Source organism: Leucopleurus acutus (genome assembly GCF_964270905.1).
Source record: "Leucopleurus acutus genome assembly, chromosome: 10".
Classification (NCBI taxonomy): Eukaryota; Metazoa; Chordata; class Mammalia; order Artiodactyla; family Delphinidae; genus Leucopleurus; species Leucopleurus acutus.
In genome coordinates this window covers 85,659,578-85,683,939 of record NC_139153.1, presented here as the reverse complement: position 1 = coordinate 85,683,939, position 24,362 = coordinate 85,659,578, and the positions used below count along the sequence as shown (strand labels likewise).

The 24,362-nt window shown below is 38.0% G+C and overlaps 2 protein-coding genes across 2 annotated transcripts; one reads left to right on the top strand and one right to left on the bottom strand.

Moving 5' to 3' along the window:
* The first annotated feature begins 3,377 nt into the window (after nt 1–3,377).
* Nucleotides 3,378–14,833, top strand: GMNN (geminin DNA replication inhibitor). Its single transcript, XM_082847834.1, has 7 exons — nt 3,378–3,501; nt 5,668–5,725; nt 8,665–8,742; nt 9,476–9,623; nt 11,966–12,048; nt 12,355–12,465; nt 13,678–14,833. The coding sequence occupies exons 2-7, from the start codon at nt 5,675–5,677 to the stop codon at nt 13,837–13,839; spliced, it is 633 nt and encodes a 210-aa protein (XP_082703960.1). The 5' UTR covers nt 3,378–3,501; nt 5,668–5,674; the 3' UTR covers nt 13,840–14,833.
* A 2,482-nt stretch (nt 14,834–17,315) lies between these two features.
* ARMH2 (armadillo like helical domain containing 2) lies at nt 17,316–19,808 on the bottom strand (the record flags this gene model as incomplete). Its single annotated transcript, XM_082848440.1, has 2 exons — nt 17,316–17,743; nt 19,547–19,808. 2 exons carry the CDS (start codon nt 19,806–19,808, stop codon nt 17,316–17,318), a joined length of 690 nt encoding a protein of 229 aa, XP_082704566.1.
* Between the last annotated feature and the right edge of the window lie 4,554 nt (nt 19,809–24,362).

The following is a 24,362-nucleotide window of genomic DNA, read 5'->3' as shown; positions in this document are numbered from 1 at the left end:
AATACTCACTGTTCTGACACCACCCTTTTAAAGTGAGAATGAAATATACAACGAGAAGAGAAATTATAATGGCTTAAGTAAAAGGTTTATGTTCATCATGGACTGCACGCATTGTGTGTTTTATTTTTCATTTCCTTGGTGCTTTGTAATCACCTGTTAACTATCTTTTATAGCTGATTAGTCATCTTTAAAATTACTATGTGTCTCATATTACCTATTATTAAAATGTTATCTTAACAATAAAAACCTGAATTCTGCTACATTGAATTTTAACATTTTTTCCTACTCTCTTTTTTTTTAACCTTGCACATGTCACAGGTAACCTAAAACCTAAGTTAAACTATTTGAATACAATTCAGAGCTGGGGAATTGGGTAAACTGGATGCTCTACAAATGATCTTACATGAGCTTTCTGAATCAGAATGTAACAAATTATTATTTGTTCCCCTTGGCCGTTTTCAGAAGGATAGAGATCATCATGTAAAAGTCAGGCAATTTCTGCACTCTGGCTGAAAACCTTGGGAATTTAGTTTAGCCTTAATAAGTAATAACAAAATTTTAAAAGGTTCTATTGCTTTTCATTAACATTTTATCATTATTCTTTATACCATGCTAAATGATTTAGCTTTATTTTTCTATTATCATACAGTATTGTGTTTCTTTCTTCCCTTCTCTTTCACAAACTGATAAATGCTCTTGGGCAAGATAAGAAGACACAGCCCTACAATGCCCAGCAACGGAGTCTGTGCTAAGCTACAAGTGGCTAATAGAAAGATTACATAAAAATACCCATAATTTTTCAAAACTTGTATAGTGGAAGACTGCAATAAATTCAAGGATTATATATGAGTTAATATCACTGCATAAACTTGATCCTATCAATACCCATCGTTTCTTACTAAAGATAAGACACTATATTTGGATGCCTAGAGAAAAATTCTGATTAAATAATTAACTACTTATCACTTTTTCCAGATATCTGCAAAATTGTTTCCTTATAAATTGTTCTTCAAAAGCAATAGGAAAGGATACGGTGAATTCCCTGGAGGTCCAGTGATTAGGACTCCGCACTTTCACTGCCCAGGACCCGAATTAGATCCCTGGTGGGGGAACTAAGATCCCACAAGTCACAAGCAACACGGCCAAAAAACAAACAAACAACAAGCATATGTTTTGGAGACATTCCCCAGTACTTCGAGGGTTTGAGGAAACTTTGTCTCTTGAGAGAGGAATATTTTTAGAACCTCCCGCTTTCCACACGTGGACTTTGAGTCAGAAGATCTGAAGTCTCAGTCTACCACTGCCTAGTTGTGTGAGATCTTGGACTTGTGACTTAGCCTCTCATTCTTATAAAAAAGGGAGTAGAAAACATTTGCCCTACATGGCTACTGAGAGGATTCAATGGGATAATGATAGTTTAGAGCAGCCAGGTGCCATGGAAATAAGATGTGAGACACAAATGTGAATCACATCTGTAATTACAATTTTTTCTGGTATCCATATTAAAAAAATTAAAAGTGAAATTAATTTTAACAGTATTTGTATTCAACCCAATATATCCAAAGTATTATTTCAACATGTAATCAATACAAAAAATTATGGAAACATTTTACATTCTACCTTCTTTTCACACTAAATCTTTGAAATTTGGTGTGTATTTTACATTATAGTACATTTCAATGAAAACTAGACATATTTCAAGTGCTCAACAGCCATCATGTGGCTGGTAGCCACCCAAATGAATAGCAGAGGTAGATATCTGAATTAATTTGTCACATCAACTAGTTGATCATTTAGCAGGCAAAGCGTAAGGGATCTTACCTAAGCTGGTGACATGGTTGTTGCAGACTCTGGGGGCTTCACAATTTTTCCTAAGGGAGGCATCATCTCCTTTGGTATGCTGAACTTAAAGAAAGTCAAATAACACTAAAATGTATAAAGTTAATGCCTCTCCACACCATTCCAAAATTAACCAATACTATTAACAACTACAGATAACATCTGGGGAGGTGTGCTTCATAAGACGTTTAAAAAATCAATTCTTTTATTGCCTCTAGATTTTCAACTATGATAACCTCTACATTCTACCCCTCTGTTTTGGTTACCATTTTCATACAGAAGACATTTTTCTTTCCCAGCTTCTTAGTTCTGTTAAGAAATTACATTAGGTACTTTGCTTTATACAATACTTAGTACAGACGGCCTGAATATAACTTTTTATATATTTTAAAATATATACTTACTATTTGGGCTCTTTTCATCAGTGATGCCTTTTTATCATGTGGCTGAATGAAGAAATTAGAAGTCAGATTTAGTTTTGACTGGCTGGTGTTTCAAAGTCAAATTACACAGTCAAATTACAAGGTCATCTAAATTCTTACTCGGAAACTCAGTCGTCTACTGACAGTTTTCAAATCAGTGGGTTGTTTCCTTTATCTAGAATTTATATTAAATGTTACATTTCACCCCAAAGAAAGCTAGATTTTGAGCTCTGTCAAAAAGAAATACGGGTGGGGCGGGTGGCAGGAGGTGGGCACGCAGTGTCTGCAGCGTATACAGCTGAGAAAGCATTTCCTAAAGGCGGTGCTGTGCGTAGTTAGTAGATAAATATTTCCTGCCTTCTGAGAATGATAATCCTATGAAAAGTTAAGAAATGGGAAAACAGACTTGTATTATAATAGCTATGGTAGGTGTAAACAAAAGATTTAACAAGACTCCAGTAAACCGAAATGTACTACGCCTACAAAGAAAGTTGAGAAATTTGTAAAACGACTTAAAAAAAAAAAAAGCTAGACGTAATTATTAAGGCTTTCCTGCTCCTTCAGATTGCAACGGCAGTTGTTTTCCCGGCGCCCAGAACAGTACTTAGTACGTACTAGGTGCTCAGTGAATAGCAGGATTCATTGCAGGATTAGGCCTTCCGGCACTACTACCGCACCACAATGTAGTCAAAATACAAAAAACCAAAATATAAAAGCTCTTAATACAATTAGGAGTCCGCGGAACGAGGGTTTTACAGAAAAATAAGCCGTACTACACATACAATATTTTGTTCTCCCAGTGTTTACAACTAGTGGGTGCAGGTCTTTTCCCCGCTTGTAAAAGTCAAAAAAAAAAAAAGAGGATTCTACTCTGAAGGGAAGTTCCGAGCACTGGTCAGAGGTCAGGATCCGAGGACACTAAAGAATAAGGAAGGAGAAGCCCCAGGATATTCCAGCCCAAACACACGCCACGCCCACCACGCAGGCGCAGGAAGGGGCAGAGCCGAAGCGGGCGGAGCCGAGAGGCGATTCGCCGGATTCGGATGGCCCCGCCCCCCGTCTCGTGTCAGGCGATCACGTGGCCGTCTAGGGCCGAAGGGCGGAGTTCCAGTGGTTTACAGCAGCGCGCGCTAGCATTCCTGCGGCTGCGGGGACGAACGCGTATTGCCTGTGGACCTCACGCGAGGCGCCGGAGCCACAACTACGTGAGTTCGCTACGAGGATTGCCCGCTTCCATCCAGTAAGTGTGAGAGAGGTGACCGGAGTGGGTCCGCGGGGGCTGCTAGACTAGCCGCTTTGGGCTCCCACCGGCCGGAAGTCAGGTACTCGTGTGACAGCTGCCGGGCCGCTGCCGGGGTCTAAGTGAAGGGGCTGTTGAACGGTCATAGGAGCCGGGACGGGGAGGGACGTGAGGCTCGGGGCTGCCCCATTGGTTGGATCTGTTTTGGCGCGCTGTCCCGTCCGCGCTCTCTATTGGCTGGCGGGCGCAGTCCCTGTGGCGCGCTCAGCGGTTGGAGGGCCCTGGCGCGCGGCACCGGATCTTCTGGCCAGGTTTTGGTTTCTGGGTCTCTGTCCGTAGGACGAGCTGGCGGGCTCACGGGGCCGTTTGTGTGCAGCTGCTTGGTGTGAGGGCCTCAGCCTGGGCGTGCCTGGCTGTCGGGATGAGGCGGAACATCCACCCTCTTGACCAGTAATTAACTGGCGGTGATCCAAGGGGGTCTGCAAACTGGGCTCATGGGACAAGGTACCTGAATTCTGCGTCCCCCTTAAAAAAAAAATTGAACTTGGTGACACTTGGTTTCACCAGTTTATCAGGATTTCCTTGGACCCAGTCCTATGCCAGAGTTTTCAATCTAGTTGTTTAAAAGAACTAGAGAATAAAAAGCAAGGACGCGAGGTTTCTGGCGGGAGTGTGATGAACAAGTGAAGGATTAGACTTGATCCGTGGCTTTCAACTTTTTAAATCTGGACATGTACTAAAGAACATTTTTTACATCGCAATTTAGGATGCAACCCTCCAACTAAATTAGAACCTTCACTAAGCAGTATTTATTTCTCATATGCCTTGCACTCTGACGTTTTCTCGTCTGTTTACATTTTTCTAAACAACCACTGAGTGATTTTGGAATCCCAGGCTGCAACCCGCAGTTTGAAAATCATTGTCTTGGCTCAGCTCGACCAGCATTTGCTTAATATTAACTAGAATAGAAAATAGGGTGCGTCACACAATTAGATTTTCTTTCCTAAACATTTTCGTTTGCGTTTGTGTGTGCTAGGGCACAGTGTAAAGTGTATTCACATGGGATGGGTCATAGACAAAGTTTAAAAGCCACTGCACTGGGTAAAGAAAGGCATGCCACAGAAATCAAGGAGATCTGTTTGAGGGAGAGACATGGCTGGGGAGTTCAAAGTTGGGTTTGGAGTGAGTCCGGCCCAGTGGTGTGGTTAACAGCGTTACATAGCCCTTTGTCTCTTGCTCCCTTTTCGTTGCTTCCACCAGTGTCTCAGTTCATGATGGTGGTTACACATTCCCTACAAATGTAAATGCATAATCTTATTTGATTGGATATTAAATCACTATTAAGTTATTGCTGGTTACCAGAGCCAAGTTTATTATAGCTTAAATCTGCCTTTGAAATAGTAGAGTTAGGATGCTGCTCTTGACTTGGGCACACCCAAGTATCTGTGTTTTGCTTTTCCTGGTGACTGTTTTTCAGATCTTTTTTTAAAAATTATTTATTTTTGGCTGTGTTGGGTCTTCGTTGCTGTGCGGGGGGCTTTCTCGTTGAGGGGAGCGGAGGCTACTCTTCACTGTGATGTGTGTGCTTCTCATTATAGTAACTTCTCTTGTTGCGGAGTAGGGGCCCTAGGCGTGTGGGCTTCAGTAGTTACGGCACGTGGGCTCAGTAGTTGTGGCTCGCAGGCTGTAGAGCGCAGGCTCAGTAGTTGTGGCACATGGGCTTAGTTGCTCCGTGGCATGTGGGATCTTCCCAGACCAGGGCTCAAACTTGTGTCCCCTGCATTGGCAGGCGGATTCTTAACCACTGCTACCAGGGAAGTCCGTTTTTCAGATCTTTGACAGCCCTGTATTTAATCCAGGACACTGTCACGTTTTGTAAGTTTGTTTAGAATACAAATTTTCCCTTTTGTAACAATATTTTTCCAGCCAGAATTAATTGTATGTGTGTGTATAAAGATATTAAGTGTCATTAGCTTTAGTCACTTGTCATTGACAGGGCTGAGTTTGGGTACAGTGAGAAAAGATAGTTCCATCATTTTTTATTGCTATGATTTTTTAATTTTTATTTTTATGATTGTACTTTCAACAACAACAAAAAACTAGGTTTCACTTTCTGATGTAGACCATATTCTGTTTTTGAATTACTGATCTTCTGTTCTTCACCAGGTGTACAATGAATCACAGTATGAAGCAGAAACAAGAAGGAATCCAAGAGAATGTAAAGGTATGTGATGCGGTCACTTTAATTTGTTATAGAAAGCATGTAGTTAGATGCTTTTTGACATAATTTAGTCAAATTTAACCTGAATATAATTTCTATGAACGTTGAATTAATCAGTTTTTAGTCTGAGGGCAAGTAACTGTTTAAAAATTAATTATGGTTGAATATTAAGTTTTCTGATCCACATACATGGGATGTCTTTCCATTTATTTAGGTCTTCTTTACATTCTTTCAGCAATGTTTTGTTGAAAGAAAAAAGTTTCAACAAAGTTTTTCGAGTTTTTCACTTTTTTATTAAATTTTTTTCTAAGTATTTTATTCTTTTTAATGCTTGTAGCTGGAATCATTTCCTTAATTAAATTTTTGGGGTGCTCATTGCTACGGTATAGAAGTACTATTGATTTTTGTACCTTGATCTTGTATCTTGCAACCTTGCTAAACTTGTTTATTCTAATAGTTTGTAGTAGATTCCTTAGGATTTTCTATATACAAGAAATGTTTTGTTTCTCCTTTTACTACATTTCATGAAATGATTTTTATTAAAATCCTTTTTGTGTATCTTCAGATTAGTGTCTTTGACCACAGAGACAGTTTGCATTATATTGTGTATATTTCCAAGGTATATGCTCATTACCATCCAACTTGCTCATTTTGCCACACTTTTTGAATCCCTGTAGTATACTGTCACTGGAAATCATGTTCTAAATGTTTATTCTTATAACAATAAAGACAGAGCTTAATTTTGAGTTTGTAATTTTGACTGGCTTCGCTCTTCAGGTTCTAAATGAATTTTCAACTTAGCTAGGGGGTCCTGCCGCACAACTTAGACTATATGTATTCTCAGGATTCCTGGGAATGAGACTACATTGTTAAGAAAGTGTACCAGTTTCCAGATTTAAATTCAATAGTATAAATAAAAGCCTTTTTGTAAGTGATAGCAGGTGCTTTTTGATAGGTTGCTTTGTTTACCTTGCCTTAGTATCTTCCTTACATTATTTTTCGTGAATAATTTGCATCGATAATTTGTGAATTTTATTCCATCAGCTTTCATAAAGGGTGATGGCATCTTCCCACTGTGCTTTGTATGTGTGTGTTTTTAAACTTTTTATTATGAAAATTTTTAAATATTCAAAAATAGAGTCAATAGTATAATCTCATTTTACTTCCCCCATTTTCAACAATTATCAGTATATGGCCAGTCTTGTTTCATCTCCATCTCCATTCACTCCCCCTTTCCTCCACTGAATCAAATCCCAGACAAATAATTTATGTAAATTCAGCAGATTCTAACAGTTAAAGAGAAGTCTAATATTTACTATCTATAGTACAACTATCTGGGATATAAAAGGATCTGGGTTCTGTTTGGTTCTGGTTCTGCCTCCAAAACTGTGATGTTGGGTGAGTTATTTAGCATCTCAGCCTCAGTTTACTCATCTGTAAAATGAGGGAGTTGGACTGAAACTAGGTCTGTAAGAGTACATTTTAGGAGTTCATGGATTCCTTGCCAATTATACACAAAATTCTGTGAGTATGCTCTTTTGGTTTTTTTTGAGGGGGTTCATAGAATCTCAAATTGTTTTCTAAAAAGATTACGACTCAATATATAAGAACCTTTCTGGCTGTAAAGAGCTTATTATTCTAACGCATGATCTATATGAATAAAACGATAATAGCAATATTGCATTTGGACGGCTGGATGCTATAAAGCTTACAGTTGTGAAAGTTAAATCTTGGAAGTGGTCATTTAGCTGGCTTCTTTGGCCTTTATGAGTAGCAAGCATTTAAATAAATTAACACCTCCTATTATTAAGGTTCCAAAGTTGTATTTTCTTCTGTTTGTCTGGACAATGTTGACTAATCTGTAATCTAAATTATATCTGAAATGTTGGTGTAATATTTGTTCTCACGGTAGCCAGCATTTGTTCTTCAGTTAAATGGTGAGATAATAATCAGCAGTAGAAACTTTACCGTGAGAAAGGTGAACTCTAGTCCTGTGAAGCACAGTGTGGAATCAGTAACTTTCTCACGCTGCTTCGGTGTCATGTTCTTGCTGACCTTGTTTGAGTATTCACCATTGTTTGCTATCCCGTGGTGGCAGTATAACTAATGATTTTTTGCAAAAATAAAGAGACCTTTTAGATCAGGAAATATACAGGAAGGTATTTACATATTACAAGGAAACCATTTTTTTTTCAAAAACAATAGCTTGTGCATTTTAGAGTGTTTGTATGCCTCAAGCACTGACATTTTCTCTGCTGATGAATGGGCTTGAAGCAAAACTGTTTCTGCAGTCAGGTAAAGGTTGAAGGGGGGAAGCGGGTCTTCTTACATGTGTAATATTCTTTAAAGTGATATTCTTTTGGTGGATTCATATAAATGTGTTAGGGACTATTCGCAATTTAAAGGAAGCCTGAGATGAATCCTTTTGATTAGGGGAAAGTATTTTGCAGTGTAAATAATTAACCTTTTCCTCCAATTTACCTCTTTTGTGGGTAGCATTAAATGTTATGATGTTTGGTAAATTTCTAGTTTCTGTGTAGAAGATCTTTTTAAGAGGCAATACAAATATTCCTGTTTTACTGGAATTTCATCATACATGGTTTGGAGTACTAGAACTTAATGTTATATTTTTGTTTTAACTAAACAAATGACTACATGACTATAGCAAGAATGTACATTGAAATGGAAGAAGAGCTACTTGTTTGTGTCAAATTTGGGTAATGTGATTTATTCTTAGAATTTCTTCAAACTTTATTATAATTTCAGGGAAATAATAAGCTTGCTAGTTGATCACATCATAGGTAGCATTATAAAAGTATACAGCAGATCAAACATTAGTGTCCTTAGCATTTTTTTTTCTTTTGTAAATTACGGTAGGATTGAGATGTTAACACTCCATATAGGAACTTAGTAACCAGATAATTCATTATCTTGACTTTCAGAGTAGTCCTGTTCCAAGAAGAACTCTGAAGATGATTCAGCCTTCTACAGCTGGATCTCTAGTCGGAAGAGAAAATGAGGTGTGTATTATTGAGCTAGAATGGGGTACAGACGATGCTACCTTTACATTAAAAACATTTCAAAGAGTTCCTCCGTCAGAAATACCTAAATCATTGAAATTTGGAAATAATTTAAGGATAACAATTGTATATTCCCCACAAAAGTGGTTTTTGTTTTAATTTTTCAATTTAGGAAGTTCAAAAGTGGTATGAATACCTGTAGTAGAACTGGGGATAATGTAATAAGTTATGAGTTAACCTATAGGCATAATGTTTGATTTTTTTTAAGAATAAAATGTTAGATTCAATCATTTACCCCTGTATGTAAATGATGAAATCATGGATGAGGGTTTCTAGACTTTTGAAAATAGTGCCTTTCCATGGTACTGAATCATTTAAATAATAAAAATAAATTCAGCTAAGCCTTAGGCTCAAGTCTAATTCAAAATAGTTGATGTAAATAAAATTCCTAAAATATAACTATACATTTTGGTAGAGTTTTGAATTGTGTAATTTCTTAAAAGGGCCAAAGATATCAGAAAGATAGAGATACGAGCGCTTTCGGTTTTTTAAAAATCTTTATTGGAGTATAATTGCTTTACAACGGTGTGTTAGTTTCTGCTTTATAACAAAGTGAATCAGCTATACATATATCCCCATATCTGAGTGCTTTAGTTTTAATTCATACGAGACTAATCTGCTTAGCTTTCTTGTTCATTAAACAAAATGACTGATGTATATATTTTCATTATAGTTGGTTAAAAGCTTGTCCAAACGGAAACATTGGAACGACCAGTTAATATCTAAGACTTCCAGCTCTGGAGTTGTTACTGACCCAGAACACAGTGAAAATAAAAATCTTGGAGGCGTCACCCAAGAAGCATTTGATCTTATGATTACAGGTATGGAAAAAAAGTGTGTGTGTGTATATATATATATATGGCTTTTATCTTAAATTTTTAAATTATAATAAGGGTAAATATTATTTGTTGTACTGTTATGAACTCTTCCCACAGCTTCTTAATTTATTAGATATTTTACTTTTATGTTTTTGATAATTTAAGATTTTTTATGGTGTAAATATATAAAACAGTGTACATTTGGACAGGTCCTACTGTTTGGTAAATCCATATATGTATGAAATATTAAAGAAAAGGAAAGTGATTAATATGGCAGCTCTGATATTGGACTTATAAGACTTGGAAATAGTCTTTTCAGAAGAAAAATGTATAGAGATAATGAATTTGAAGGAAAGATACCAGGAGAATGAAATAAGGGAACAATAGGAATAATAAGGGGAGTGAAGATGAATGAGAAGCATGTGGCTATAATAAATACTAGTTTTTAATGGCAGTGGAAATCAGAAGAGGAAGTTAATGATGTTTTATACGTATTATGGAAGGTGATTACTTCTGTCCTAATCATGGGTCATTATTACTGAGGAAAAAGATTGAGCCTAGAGAAGTTAATTGTCTTACTCAAGGTTATAGTGACATTTGGGCTCATTTTGAGTCCCCTGAGGACAGTGAGGGGAAAAATAAGTAGACAGTGGGATTTCATTTATTGGATTTCATTTATTGGGTTGGCCAAAAAGTTCGTTCAGGTTTTTCTGTAAGATGTTAAAACCCGAATGAACTTTTTGGCCAAGCCAATAGAAAGGTTGACTGCATACAAATAAAGAAGCTCTAATAATAGTGTAGAATAAACAACAGGATTTGTGACACTCATATCTGATTTGGCGAAAATTAATGAAGATTGGTGGGAAAAAAAACCACTAAAGTTAATTATGGAAATAAACAACTCAACTATACATTATATTGCTAACATACCACATAGATGAAAAACATTAATCCATGCAACTTGAACACAGAACTCTGACTGTAGACCCTCAGAGGGCTATACTGTGAGGATTGAAAGAACTATAAAGAAATCTTGAATTTAATTTTTGCTGGCAGTGGTATTGGTGTAGTAGCAGTTTGGGTAAAACTTTGTGTATATTTTAGGATTGAGCAAATGAGTAATATGTTGGTATTGTTGGGTCCATGGTATGGTTAAGGGAGATACAGTATATAAAGGGGAAGGAAAGGAAGAACTCTGTTGTGGAACTGGAATTGGGAGTGTTGGTATAAACTGATGATTTTTTAAAAAGAACCTTTCCTAACTGCCAATGAAAGAGCCCAGAACCAAATGACACCCGAATAATAAGAAGCACAATCACACTCAGTTCTTGGTTTGTAAATACTGTTCTCCACTAAAGCTCCCTGGAGAAATGGCTGCTTCCAGCACTGGGGCAGGGAAGCTACAGAGTGAGCTTGGAATCTCTTGTGTTAGAAAATACGGAAGTACTCAGAACCTGATGGGTGCCGGTTATAAGGACAAGGAGTCTGCTTGAAGGGATTCCCCCCTGGCTAAATTTGGGAAAATTTGAGCATCAAAATGAATAATGACAAGAATGGATTATAATACATTGAATTAAAAAAGAATACATGAATCCACACTGGTAATTTTCTTCTGAATTGGGGTAGGGAAAGTGCTTTTACAGAATGATGCCAACTACTAAATGTAGAAGGAACAAGAAACATCAGTGGAGGAAAAATTGGGTGAAAGGTTGTTAGGGAACTGGATATTAATACCACAGACTCAAAAACTTTACTCCATAGATCATTTATTTGTTACTAAAGGAAAAAAGTATCTTTACAAGGGAGAAATCATCTTAATCAAGTGATCAAATTTAACATCTCCAGTATTGTGACCAATTAGTATGTGCTTCTTTGGTGATACACTGAGAAGGATACAACATTCTTACACAGTGTTCCTGCCAACTTGTGTAGCTTGAATTTAATCATGGAAATGGACAAATCCAAATTTAAGGACAGTGTAAAAATAACTGATCTGGACTTTTCACAAATGTGAATGTTAAATTAAAAAATATGAACACACAAAGCAAATGTTGCAGACACCTTTAACAATCTAGGTCAAAGTTATATGTGTATTGTACTTGTGTTTCAGTTCCTTTGAAGGGATTGAAATCTTCAAAATGTTGGGAAAAATAAGAGAAAAAAACTGATTTGACTTTCTAACTTTAATCTTTAAAAAAATGGGTATTACTAAGTACTGAATGATATTGTAAACTTTTAAAAAATAGACAAAAAAGTTATTGGTTTTTTTTTTTAGTTATTGGGCTTTTACAGCAGTATATAACAGTAATGATTTTCAAAGTTACATGTCAAACAATTTATTTTAGAAAATCCATCCTCTCAATATTGGAAAGAAGTGGCGGAAAAACGGAGGAAGGCTCTCTATGAAGCACTTAAGGAAAATGAGAAAGTATGTACTGAATATAATTTGTGGAATTTTTAAACATTCCAGGATTATTTTCTTTCTGCTGCCCAGGATATTTTATTAGAGCAATATAGACTAGCTTTAATGTTGTCTTAATAAAAATTTAATTAGGCAACTCTGTTACCAGAACTATTATACAAAAAGAAGCCTATTGTGTTGAGAGCCAAAGACAGCACCTTTGTTAGGAACTTTGTGCTAAATGTGTGTCAGCTGTATACTTGGAGGCATATAATTTGGTTTACAGCGTAGCACATCTATGAAAAACTGAACTTTTTGATTTATGTCACATAGCTTCATAAAGAAATTGAACAAAAGGACAATGAAATTGCCCGCCTGAAGAAGGAGAATAAGGAATTGGCAGAAGTAGCAGAACATGTACAGTATATGGCAGAGATAATAGAGGTAGGTATTTTAACATTCACCTGATTCAGAGGCATCTATTTTTCTCTAAAGTTGAAGCAGTAGTGTGATCAGAAAGTGTTTGGGCTCTAGAAAGAGATTTCCCGGGTTTGAGTCCTAGCGCCCTACCTAGCACCATTAAGTTTGAGTCAAGCAGGTTATTTATCCTGTCAGGGCTCCATTTTCCTCATTTATAAAATGGGAGTAATAGTGCCTACCTTTATAGGCTTGCTATGAGAATAACAAGTAGAGAATAGGTAGAAAATTGAGAGAATTGCCTGTACATAGTGAGAGCTCAATAATTGTTAGATGCTATTATTATGAAGCAAAAGAACACCTATTTTCTTGTAACAATATAGAAAGGAATACTTACATCTGAAAAATATATGGAAAATTATATTTCACAGTTGTCAAATTTTCAGACAGGTTGTTTTTTTAAAATTTTTATTGGAGTGTAGTTGATTTAGAGCGTTGCGTTAGTTTCAGGTGTACAGCAAAGTGAATCAGATATATATATATATATATCTCCAGACAGTTTTTAATTTAACTATAATGCCAGTGAGATATTACTGTCATTTATAAAACTGGTAATTGGTGTACGAAATAACTTCGGTCGTCTTATCTGACTTTTTTTTTTAATTTGGAAGTAGCTAATGTGTTTATAAGAATTAGCCTGATGACTGTTACTTTACCAGTCTTAAAAAATAGGTCTTAAACTTATTCATGTCTGCAAAAAATTATCTTGCTGTTGGGGAGGATCTTTTTCATATCAAAACTTCTCTTGCACTGAACTTCTGCCGTACATTTTAGTGCCATGGCAGAACTCATATTTGAAGTTTTCATTTGGAAGTACTGTAGTAGCTCTCTTAACTGCCATGGAAGTATTGGTCCAAAGCAGATGGGAAGTTAGGAAACCTGGTCCTTTACTGTAGATAGTTGGAGAAGTACTGATTTAAATTGTATTCTGAAAGCATCTGAGTACTTAAAAAAAAAAAAATAAGCAAATTTTTAAACACTGTGACTTTGCAGAAATATGATCTAATATGGTTAGCACTTTGATCTAACAAACACTTGACTGCATGTAAGTGAATTTAATATAGAGACATTATGAAATGAACCCTCATTATAACATTGAGGGTCAGTTATATCAGCATACTGATAATGGGCTTGGATTGTGAAGTTTTTACAATAAATTATTGGTTTATTCTTTACAAGAGACTGAATCAAGAACCTCTGGATAACTCTGAATCACCGGATAGTCAGGAATTTGATTCCGAAGAGGAAACTGGTGAGGATTCTGAAGTAGAAGACTCAGAAATTGGTACATGTGCTGAAGAAGTTGTCTCTTCCTCTACAGATGCAAAACCGTGTGTGTGAAATTCAGTAATACTGACTCATGAGAAATATACTGCCAACGTTCACCTCCACTGTAGTTCTTTGTAGCAGAGCAAATAACTTTATAATGAAAACTTGGACTCAGACTTCCTTGTTTGTATCCTGGGGCCCTATTATTGTACTAAAATACAAATACTATGTATTTTTAATCTGTGGTGTTGTTTTGTGTAAATAGCATTTTCTCAGTTGTCAGACATGACTTGTGTATATGATAAATAAACTTCATTCTGTTGAGCTTTGTGTATATCTTGAAGAATGAAGTATAAGGAGTCTGGGTAGAAAATTTGTCTATTTCTGTGCTTTTGTTTTGTTTCCTTTCTAATCTGCTAACTAGCTTGGAGGAAACAAGGGGGAAATGAATTCTCCCTTTTTAGACTGAGATAGCTGAGGTTTTACCTCGTAAACCTGGTTGCACCTCAAGCTCACTGGAGGGAATGTTGGTTTCTAGACCCCATGCCCAGGTAATCTAACCCAGTAGGAGTGTGAGCATCTGGAGTCAAAGGCTCCCCAAGTGAATCTGAGTAGCCAAGTAAAGGCTGGTATGATCATACTTTTCTTGGAAGCTTAAAATGTTGGGGTGGTGTTGGTAGTCCTCGAGAGAAGCAAAGTGGGGAGCAGATGAAGAGATGCATGAATAGCTAAGGGTTCTGAAACTTTCTATCTGCACATTTCACATACTGGTATAGACAAAGTATGTATATTGAAGGAATATGAAGTACGAGTAGGGTGAAATTAAGAATTTCTCATATGTACTGTTCTGAAGGAAGAAAAGGACAAAATAAAGGGAAATTGTTTGCAAAGTATACAGCATTGGGATGAAGATCTGTGGAAAGCATACAAGAAGCTTTGTATAAATTGGCAATAAAGAGCAATGTCAAGCTTTAAAGGATTACTTTAGGCAAGTTATTCTTATAGAACTTTAATTTTCTTATCTCTGATATTAAGTCCACCTCTGTTTTTGTGAGAATTAAAACCTTTCCTAGAGTGCCTGATCTAAATGCTTAAATAAATATTATTAATCTATAGCAACGCTGTCCAATAAAGTTTTCTGGGATGCTGGAACTGAGTTGTCCAGTATAATAACCAGGTAGCCATATATGGCTTCTGAGCACTAAATGTGGCTAGTATGAATGAGGAACTAACATTTTAATTTTTAAATTTTTAATTTATATTTAAAGAGCCATGTGAGGTCAGTGGTTACTGTAATAGTACAGCTGTTTATGCTTTAGATTTGGGCCATTAGCCCAAAGAAAGAGGAGAGCTAAGTAGAATAGGATGACTTGGCAAATAAAAAGTATTTCTGGAAAATGTCAACAATGCATTGCCAGGATTTGGTGGCAGGGAGCAAAGAGGAAGGAATTGAAGAGGGTTTTAAAATTTAATGTCAGAGCCAAAATGATTAATCTTCTAGAAGAAAATATTGGAGAAGATTTTAGTGATCTTGGATTTGGTAAAGTTTTCTCAAAAAGCACACAAAAATCACGAATTATACCATAAATCAGACTGCATAAATAAAACTCAAAAACTTCTTTTTGAAAGACTTTTAAGAGAATGGAAAGACAAGCCACAGACTGGGAGAAAATACTTGCAAAATATACCCAACAAAGGATTTCTATCTATAAAGAACTTACTACTCATTAAGTAGACAACCTTATTTTTTAAATAGAGGAAATATTTGGACACTTGCAAAGCATATGTACAGAGAGCAAATAAGTACGTGAAAAGATGGCAACACAGTCCTTAGGCAAGTGCAAATTAAACCTACAGTGAGATACTGTTATGTGCCCATCAGAATGGCTGAAGTTTGAAAAACAAAACTTGACCATACCGAGTGTTAAGGACATGAAGCAACTGGGACTCTCCGGCAGTGCTGGTGGCAATGTTAAATGCCACAGATGCTATCGAACTGTTCAGTAATTTCTTAAAAGTTAAACATACACATTCTGTATGATCCGGCCGTTCTAGGTATTTACCTAAGAGAAATGAAAGCGTATGTCCACATGAAGATTAGCAAATAAAGCCCTTGTGCTCAAATTCTTATCGTGGATTTGCTTCTAAGAAAATCCAAATGTTGGAGAGAGATGAGCTTACAAGGGACAGCAAAGGAAAATAGCAACCATTTGTTAAAATTTTGGAGAGCGATTTAAAAATCATAGCATAAAAATGCCTCAAGGCCCAAATCTGAACCTCTGTTTCTCATCAGAGGCCTGGCAATATTTGACTCTTCAAACTACGTTCATGAATTACTCTGAGGAAAAATTCAAATTCAATTTAAAAAGCACTTGAAAAAAGGAATTTGTGGCCGTGACCCAGTTTCTAAAGGGGACTTAGGATTTCCGACCCTTATTCTCCCACTATAAACTGAATTCTAGTTTCAGAAACTCTGCGTTAACACAATTCACAAAATCCACAAAGGATGAAAAGATAACAGTTGCTCAGTAGAACACAGCTTTTCCTGGTTTAAGTTTTGAGAAAATTGGCTCCCGAGAGCCTCATGAATCCACGTGATGTGATTAACATCCCTCACAACATTCCTGTAATAGATACAAGCAAGGATCACGGACCTACACTACTTTTTTTTACAGGCCCCTCAGTGAAAGGTAGACGCGTAACGCTAAAGTAAGCTTAGTCAAGGCAAGTCTGTGAAATAGGAAAAGTACGCAGTTCAATCTATGATGGCTCCGACTTAAGCTAGAGGCAAATGTTAATGTAGTTAGAGACACAAACAGGTACACATCCTGTAAGCGCTTCTCCGTAAACATTTTTTGTAACAAAGCTTTTGATGAGGCTGGGCAGTACAAAAGTCAGGTGCAAGCTTTCTTTTACATATTCTCTTAACAGGCAAAATAGGGAGAGTAAAAATCCAAGAGCCTAGCTTTAGGCTGTCTTTAGGTGTCTGAACACATGGTACTCATCTCTATCCAGAGTTGTGCCAGTGGAGGTAAGCACTGCTCCTATTCAGTGTAAATTCCCCCAAACTGGTCAGCCTGATGTGCAGAAAGATCATGGTCTGGTAGCCAGAACGCAACCTCAGCCAAAGATGTGGCAACCGCAAGGCCGTCACTGAAATAGGGCTGAAAGGATACATACGGGTGGGACGACAGTGTCCGCTGTAGGGTGTGGCTGTGAGTTGGGTTTGGATTTGGCATTTCTGGGTGCCTTAGCTTAATGTCATCTAATAGCCCCCCAAACACACCATTGCTCCTAACAGTTATATAGGGAATGCATCTTCCAGTGAATTCTCATTTTATGAACTTAATTTTTATGAGGTTATTTTAAACAGTGGCGCTTTTCATAAGTTTGGTTATTGCAGTAACTATGAAAATGTGTATCGAATTTTTCAACTATCTAAAAGAAAACGCTGAAGAATGATGTGATCGGATATTGTTATTTATTTCAGTTTTCCAGGGTGATACAATGGTGCAGACAGCTGCATCAGGTAACTGGATTTAGAGAAATTAATTCCTGTGAAAACCAATGAGGAAATACAGCTCCTCTGCAAAATTCTCGGGCCATCCAGACCAATTCTCACTGGCCAACATTTGCAAGTGATATTTTAGAGAACTGTAGTCTCTAAGCTCCTGCATACAAGACAGGTTATTGCATGTCATGACAGAGAGAACATAGCAACTCCAAAATTTAAGCAGGAGGTTGCTGTTTATGTCACTTTTCATGGTAGGCTCAAGTCTGTTATCAAAAAGATCAACGAGAATAGGAATAAACTGCAAATGTTTGGCTCTTCTCTGGTTGACAGGGTTTAAGTAACACCAAGATGCAACACTCTGGAGCAGCTGGATCTTTATTTTTGGTTCCATCTTGTAATTTTGCAGCAAGTGAGCTACTTCTTTCATGTACTCAGCTGCAAAATTTCCAGCAGTTGGTCCTCCTGTAAAACAAGCATTTGCATTTCCAGAAGTATTTGGTGTATCTAGTAGCTAGTGACATTTGAGTGCCCCTGTGTTCATATTCTCGCCGCTATGGATGTGATACTTCGGATATTTTGAGTTCTCCTCTTTCTCCCCCACCCCGTGTGCTGCTGTGAACATGAGAAAGTGTGTGTTGATCAGCGTGGAGTTATATGAAGAGCACTGCCTGCCCAAAGCTCCTCCCTGTTTCCTTCAATCAGGCGCCTATGAGCCAGTACTGCAAGATGAATGAAGCCCGGCTGTGTTCACCTAGCAAGTCTCCCTCATGGTCTCATTCCCGAGTCTCTGTCTTCAGTACTTGAAAAAGTACCAGAGCATTAGAGCAAACAAAGGAAAACCCAAAAGGCCGAGCGGCAAAGCCAGGGTCTAAGTGGTAAGAGAGGTTTTTCATGAGTTGTCCATCACTGTCCTGTGCTCCTTACACGTTTCTCAGCCCAAGTCTTTTGCAGATCTGGGACCAACCTGGTGCTTGACTCTACTTCCATCATATACCTGAACCCCAGATCATCCTAGTTCAAATCTCAAACTCCAAGCAGGTCCTAGATAAGAAGGCACTGATGAAGACAAGTTAGATGGTGAGGAGAAGCTGGCACAGTTGGCTGGATTCCAGCCACTGGAATTTTGACCTGGTTTGGATTCCTCTTATCTGCACTACCACAGTCCCGTGGTCCCAAGGATATTCTGTGCAGTGTAAAGCGTTAGCCAAAGCCTGGGCATAAGCCCTTTCCATTGTTCCCCACCAGTACAACCAAGGCTAAGTAACATCAAGTTAAAGGATTCTGAGCCCTTTATAATTAGCTAACTCTTACCCCAAATGGTGACCACAGCTCTACAGGGCACTGAGCCCGCCTCAAGTGGAGGATGCCATTTACACCGCCCTCACCTGGGTGTTCTGAGTTTCCGTCTTCTCTCTGGTCCTCTGCTAGTGGCTCTCAATCATTCTGGTACCTAGGACCCCTTGGTCCTTGAAAACAGTAAATGTTTTCTCTCATGGACACCATTCCGTGAAAGTAGTCTATTAAACTACATTGAAGTAATTCATCTTCCCATTTAGAAACTAATCGATCTACCAAGGACACTAACAGCTACCAACAAGAGCTTCTAATAAGGCGATGTGTTGTTGAGGATTGTCTATAAAATTTTTTTACATGAAATTTATTAGAAAAAAAAGTGAAGCAAGTTTGGACTTGACAATCAGAGCAGTGTGTCTTTAAATGGTTTGCCACTTAATTCTCTAGCCAAGTATACATTAATAGTTGCTTTTCACTAATGCACCTATTGGCTTTCCTAGTAGGTATTTTAAAAGCCTTAAGTTCTTCATGATTTTTCTGAACTACTGTCTGTGTAATGCATTTTTACAAGATAAAAAATAAAATACTGAGTAGTTTTATCCTGTAAAAGGGTTGAAATTATATCAATTCAGTATAGATTCAATTTTTTCATGATACTGAAAAGTTTGATAGGCAATTTCAGTGTGTGTGTATATATATATATATATATATATATATATACTTTTTAAATTAAAAACAGGAAAGTACCTTATTAGTAATTTATTTGATGGACACATTCTTTTGAAAACATGAGATCCTTGAGGGAAAGCAGTAATATCTTTGGCGGTGCAAAGACAAAAAACTAATAATTTAGGCAAAGGAAATGTTATTGGAATGTGAAGACGAGTGCTATGAGAATCACTGACTGACAGTGTTACAACAGGCAAAAAGACTGTGGAACACCTCTGTCAGCACAGCTGGTTAAATCAGTACCTGTAAAGGCCAACAGTCCAATTCTATAGGCAGCTTGAGCTCTCTGTTCAAGGGCTAGAGATTTATCCTTCAACATACGGCCAAGCACCGCAATTTTTTCTTTGTGAAAAATACTCTCAGCTGGAGGGATGTGTTCTTCCTCCTTTTTAGTGCAAAAGCCCTTAACGACACTCCAGCATTTCTTGAGGCGGTGATACAGCCCCACAAAATATCGATAAACCTGAATCCAAAATTGTGCATAGTAAGCCCGGGTCTTTGCCATTGTGTAAAAAGGCCAAGGGTGCTTAAGTCACACCACTGGCAGTAACAGAAGTGAACAGTCAAGAACTCTGGAATGCATTGCTTAGCAACACCATAGAATGGAATACACAAATCCGGGGGAAGCCATGTATGCCTAGATTCTTTCTTCAGCCTAGCATTGAAGGCCTTCTACAGTTTGAACTAAACCAAGCTTACTTTCACTTCTCTGGTGCACAGAATCTCAGCTTAAACTAAACTGGCTTCCCCTAACACACACTCAGCTCATTCCCGTCTTTGCGCCTTTGCTTAGGTGACGCCTACTGGGAACTTGCCCATTCTGCTTTGACTGTTCCAACCTGTACTGAACTTTCCATTGATCTTTCATAGTATTATGCCCATTTTGCTTATGTGCTACATAGAGTTTTTCTCTACATCACAGATTTCCTATACTGATCTTATTTTGCTGAGAAAATAGAAGCAATCAAAAAAGACCTTACACAGCTCTCCCCATCACATCTACCCACCGATCTGCGTCTGTGCCCATATCCTCTGGCTTTCCTCCTGTTATACCGATGCCCCCTCCATTTATGCAGATTTCAGCCAATCCTTCTCACTCCATTCAGGGAGACTGCTCACTATTCTTCTCTTGCCTTATTAATTTTTCAATCTCAACTGGGTTCTTTGCATCAACAAACATGCTGTATTTTTTCTCATTAAAAAAATAAAACAACTCTTTTGACTTCATACAGCCCCTCCTCCCGGTTATTGCACATTCACAAAATGTGCAATATTCTGCTCCCCTTTATACAAAAACTCTTCAAAGAGTTGCCATACTTGCTATTTGAAACATTCTTTTTTTTAATATTTATTTTTGGCTGCATCGGGTCTTAGTTGTGGCATGCAGGATCTTTGATTGCTAGTGTGGGCTCTTCGTTGTGACACGTGGGCTCCTCTCTAGTTGCAGCGTGAGGGCTCTCTAATTGTGGCGTGCAGGCTCCAGAGAGTGCAGGCTTAGTAGGTGCAGCGCACGGGCTTAGTAGCCCCATGGCATGTGGGATCCTAGTTCCCCGACCAGGGATCGAACCCGCATCCCCTACATTGGAAGGTGGATTCTCAACCACTGGGCCACCAGGGAAGTCCCTGAAATATTCTTTTATCCTCTCTTGGATGTACTCCAAGTTGGATTTTAACCCCACCATGACTCTACTGAAATTGCTCGTCAGGGTCACTGATGACCTTCATTCTGCTGAATCCAATTCTCAGTCCTCAGCATTTGTCGTTTCTCCTTGAAACACTTTTTTCACTTGGCTTCTAAGATGTCATAGTCTTTTAATTCCCTACTGGTCACTCTTCTTTTCCTTTGCTGCTTCCCCCTCTTCTTTATGACCTCTAAATATTGGAGTGCCCCAAGGCTCTGTTCCTGTATCTCTTGTTTTCTATCTATACTTCCTGGAGGAAACAAACCAGTCTCATGGCTTTAAATACCATTCACATGCTGAAGACTCCCAATTTTATATTTTTAACTGGATTTCTCACCTGAACTCCAAACACAATTACCTTCAATCACCAACTTGGTATCTCCATTTGGATGTCTAAGAGGCTTCCCCAACTTAACATGCCTGAAGCAAAATTCCTGGTCTTCTTTATTATTTTATAGTTTAATTAAAATTTTTAATTTATTTAATTAATTAATTTATTTTTGGCTGCGTTGGGTCTTCGCTGCTGTGCGCGGGCTTTCCCTAGTTGAGGTGAGCGGGGGCTACTCTTCATTGCGGCACACGGGTTTCTCACTGCAGTGTCTTGTCTTTGTTGCGGAGCACAGGCTCTAGGCATACGGGCCTCAGCAGCTATGGCATGTAGGCTCAGCAGTTGTGGCCCGCGGGCTCTACAGTGCAGGTTCAGCAGCTGTGGCATACAGACCCAGCTGCTCCGTGGCATGCAGGATCCTCCTGGACCAGGCCTGAACCCACGTCCCCTGCACTGGCAGGCGGATTCCCAACCACTGCACCACCAGGGAAGCCCCCTGGTCTTCTTTAAATCTCCTGCTTCTCAGTTTCCCTATCTTGGAAGATGGCATTCCTTCCTTCCAGTTGTTCAGATTGAAATTTTTGGATTCATCGTTGGCTTTTGTCTGTTTCACATCTCATTTCCAATTTATCAACAAATCCTTTTGGCTCTACTTTCAAAGTAGGTATTTGGACACCCTGTCCAAATTTGGGACATTCTACAAAATGTACTTGCTTGTACACTTCAAATATAGTAAGATGTGGAAGTTTAAAACAAAGAGGGGCCCATTACTGTTCTAGAGTAAAAGAACCTGAAGAGGAGAGTTACCATATGACCCAGCAACCCCACTCCTGGGCATATATCTGGAGAAAACTCTAATTTGAAAATATACATGCACCCCAATATTTATAGCAGCACTATTTATAATAGCCAAGACATGAAGGCAACCTAAATGTCCATCTACAGATGAATGGATAAAGAAGATGTGGTGCATATATACAATGGAATATTACTCGGACATAAAAAAGAATGAAATAATGCTATTTGCTGCAACATGGATGGACAAAAAGATTATCATACTAAGTAAAGTAAGCCAGACAGAGGAAGAAAAATATCATATGATAGCACTTATATGTGGTATCTATTCTTTTTACATCTTTATTGGAGTATAATTGCTTTACAATGGTGTGTTAGTTTCTGCTTTATAACAAAGTGAATCAGTTATACATATACATATGTCCCCATATCTCTTCCCTCTTGGGTCTCCCTTCCTCCCACCCTCCCTATCCCACCCCTCTAGGTGGTTACAAAGCACCGAGTTTATCTCCCTTTGCTATGCGGCTGCTTCCCACTAGCTATCTATTTTAGGTTTGGTAGTGTATATATGTCCATGCCACTCTCTCGCTTTGTCACAGCTCACCCTTCCCTAAAATATGATACAAATGAACTTATTTACAAAACAGAAGCAGGCTCACAGACATGGAAAACAAACTTATGGTTATCAAAAGGGAAAGTGGGGGGAGGGATAAATTAGGAGTTTGGGATTAGCAGATAAAAACTATTATAAATCAGATAGATAAACAACACGGTTCTACTATATAGCACAGGGAACTATACTCAATATCTTGTAATAAACCATAATGGAAAGGAATTTTTAAAAGAATATATATATGTATATATATATGAATCACTTTGCTGCGATTCAGAAACTAACACAACATTGTGCATCAATAAAAAAATTTAATAAAGAAAAGAACCTGAAGAGGCATGACAACTAAATTAAACATGTAACACATGGCTGGATCCTGGATCTATGTGTGTGCATGCATGTGTGTGAGCATGTGTATGTGTGTGTATGCTATAAAGGATATTACTGGGACAACTGGGGAAACATAGACCTGCATTATCCAATATGGTACCCACTAGCTACACGTGGCTGTGGAGCACCTGAAACGTGACTAGTCTGAATTGAGATGTGCTGTAAGTGTAAAATATATACTGTATTTCACAGACTTCGTATGAGAAAAAGAATGTAAAATATCTTATTAATAATTTTTATATTGATTACAAGTTGAAAGATTTTGGATATATTAGGTTAAATAGAACATATTATTAGAATTAGCTTTCCCTGTTCTTGTTACTTCTTTTCTAGTGGCTACTAGAAAATCTATAACATCAAGCACGGTCCCTTTCTAAGGTCTTTGTGGTTATTGTTGCTTCTGCCTGGAATGTTCTTCCCAGGGGTATCCACATATCCACATGACTGACTCATCCCATCAGTTCCTCAGGCCATCCTCAAATGTAGTTTTCTATTCGGCCTTCCCTGAACACTCTCTTTGAAACTTGTGATCTTTGCCCTATCACATCTCCCACGCCAACACTGGGCAATTACATGACTTTTCTCTGTCTTTTTTTTTGGCCATGCTGCACAGCTTGTGAGATCTTAGTTCCCAGGTCCCCGGCAGTGGAAGTGCGGAGTCCTAACCACTGGACCACCAGGGAATTCCTTCCTTTTCTCTGTCTTCTTGTGTCCTCTTTCCAGGATAGGAGCCCCGCAAAGGTAGGGATTTTTATGTCCTCTCTCTTTTTTTTTTTTCTTCACTGCTATAGCTCCATTGCCAAGGACAGTCCCTGGCATATGCATACCTCATTTATAGTTAAGTACGCAACAAATACTTATGAATAAATGAGAAGTTAGAGAACTAGTTTTTAGCAAACAACTGTTGTTCCCTGCAAAAAGTGTACTTAGAACTTTCTCAAAATCCATCATATTTGTTTTATAAGAGATAATGTCCCCAGGAAAATTTCAGGGATAAAAATATTTATTTTTCTATTTGACTAATTTGTTTTCCTGATATAGTGAGAAGTGCTGGTGTTTTCTGCTGACTGTGGTTTACAATTTTACTTTACAATTTTATAAAGTAAGTAAGGTAATTCAGCTAAGCAGTACAGCAACAAACCATATAGGGGAAATTGTTTTTACTGCTGACTCAGTAACTAAGCAATCACTGGTATTTAATGAATCGCTTGGTAAATACTCTCAGAGCTGAATGTCAGGGGCTTCTCTGTG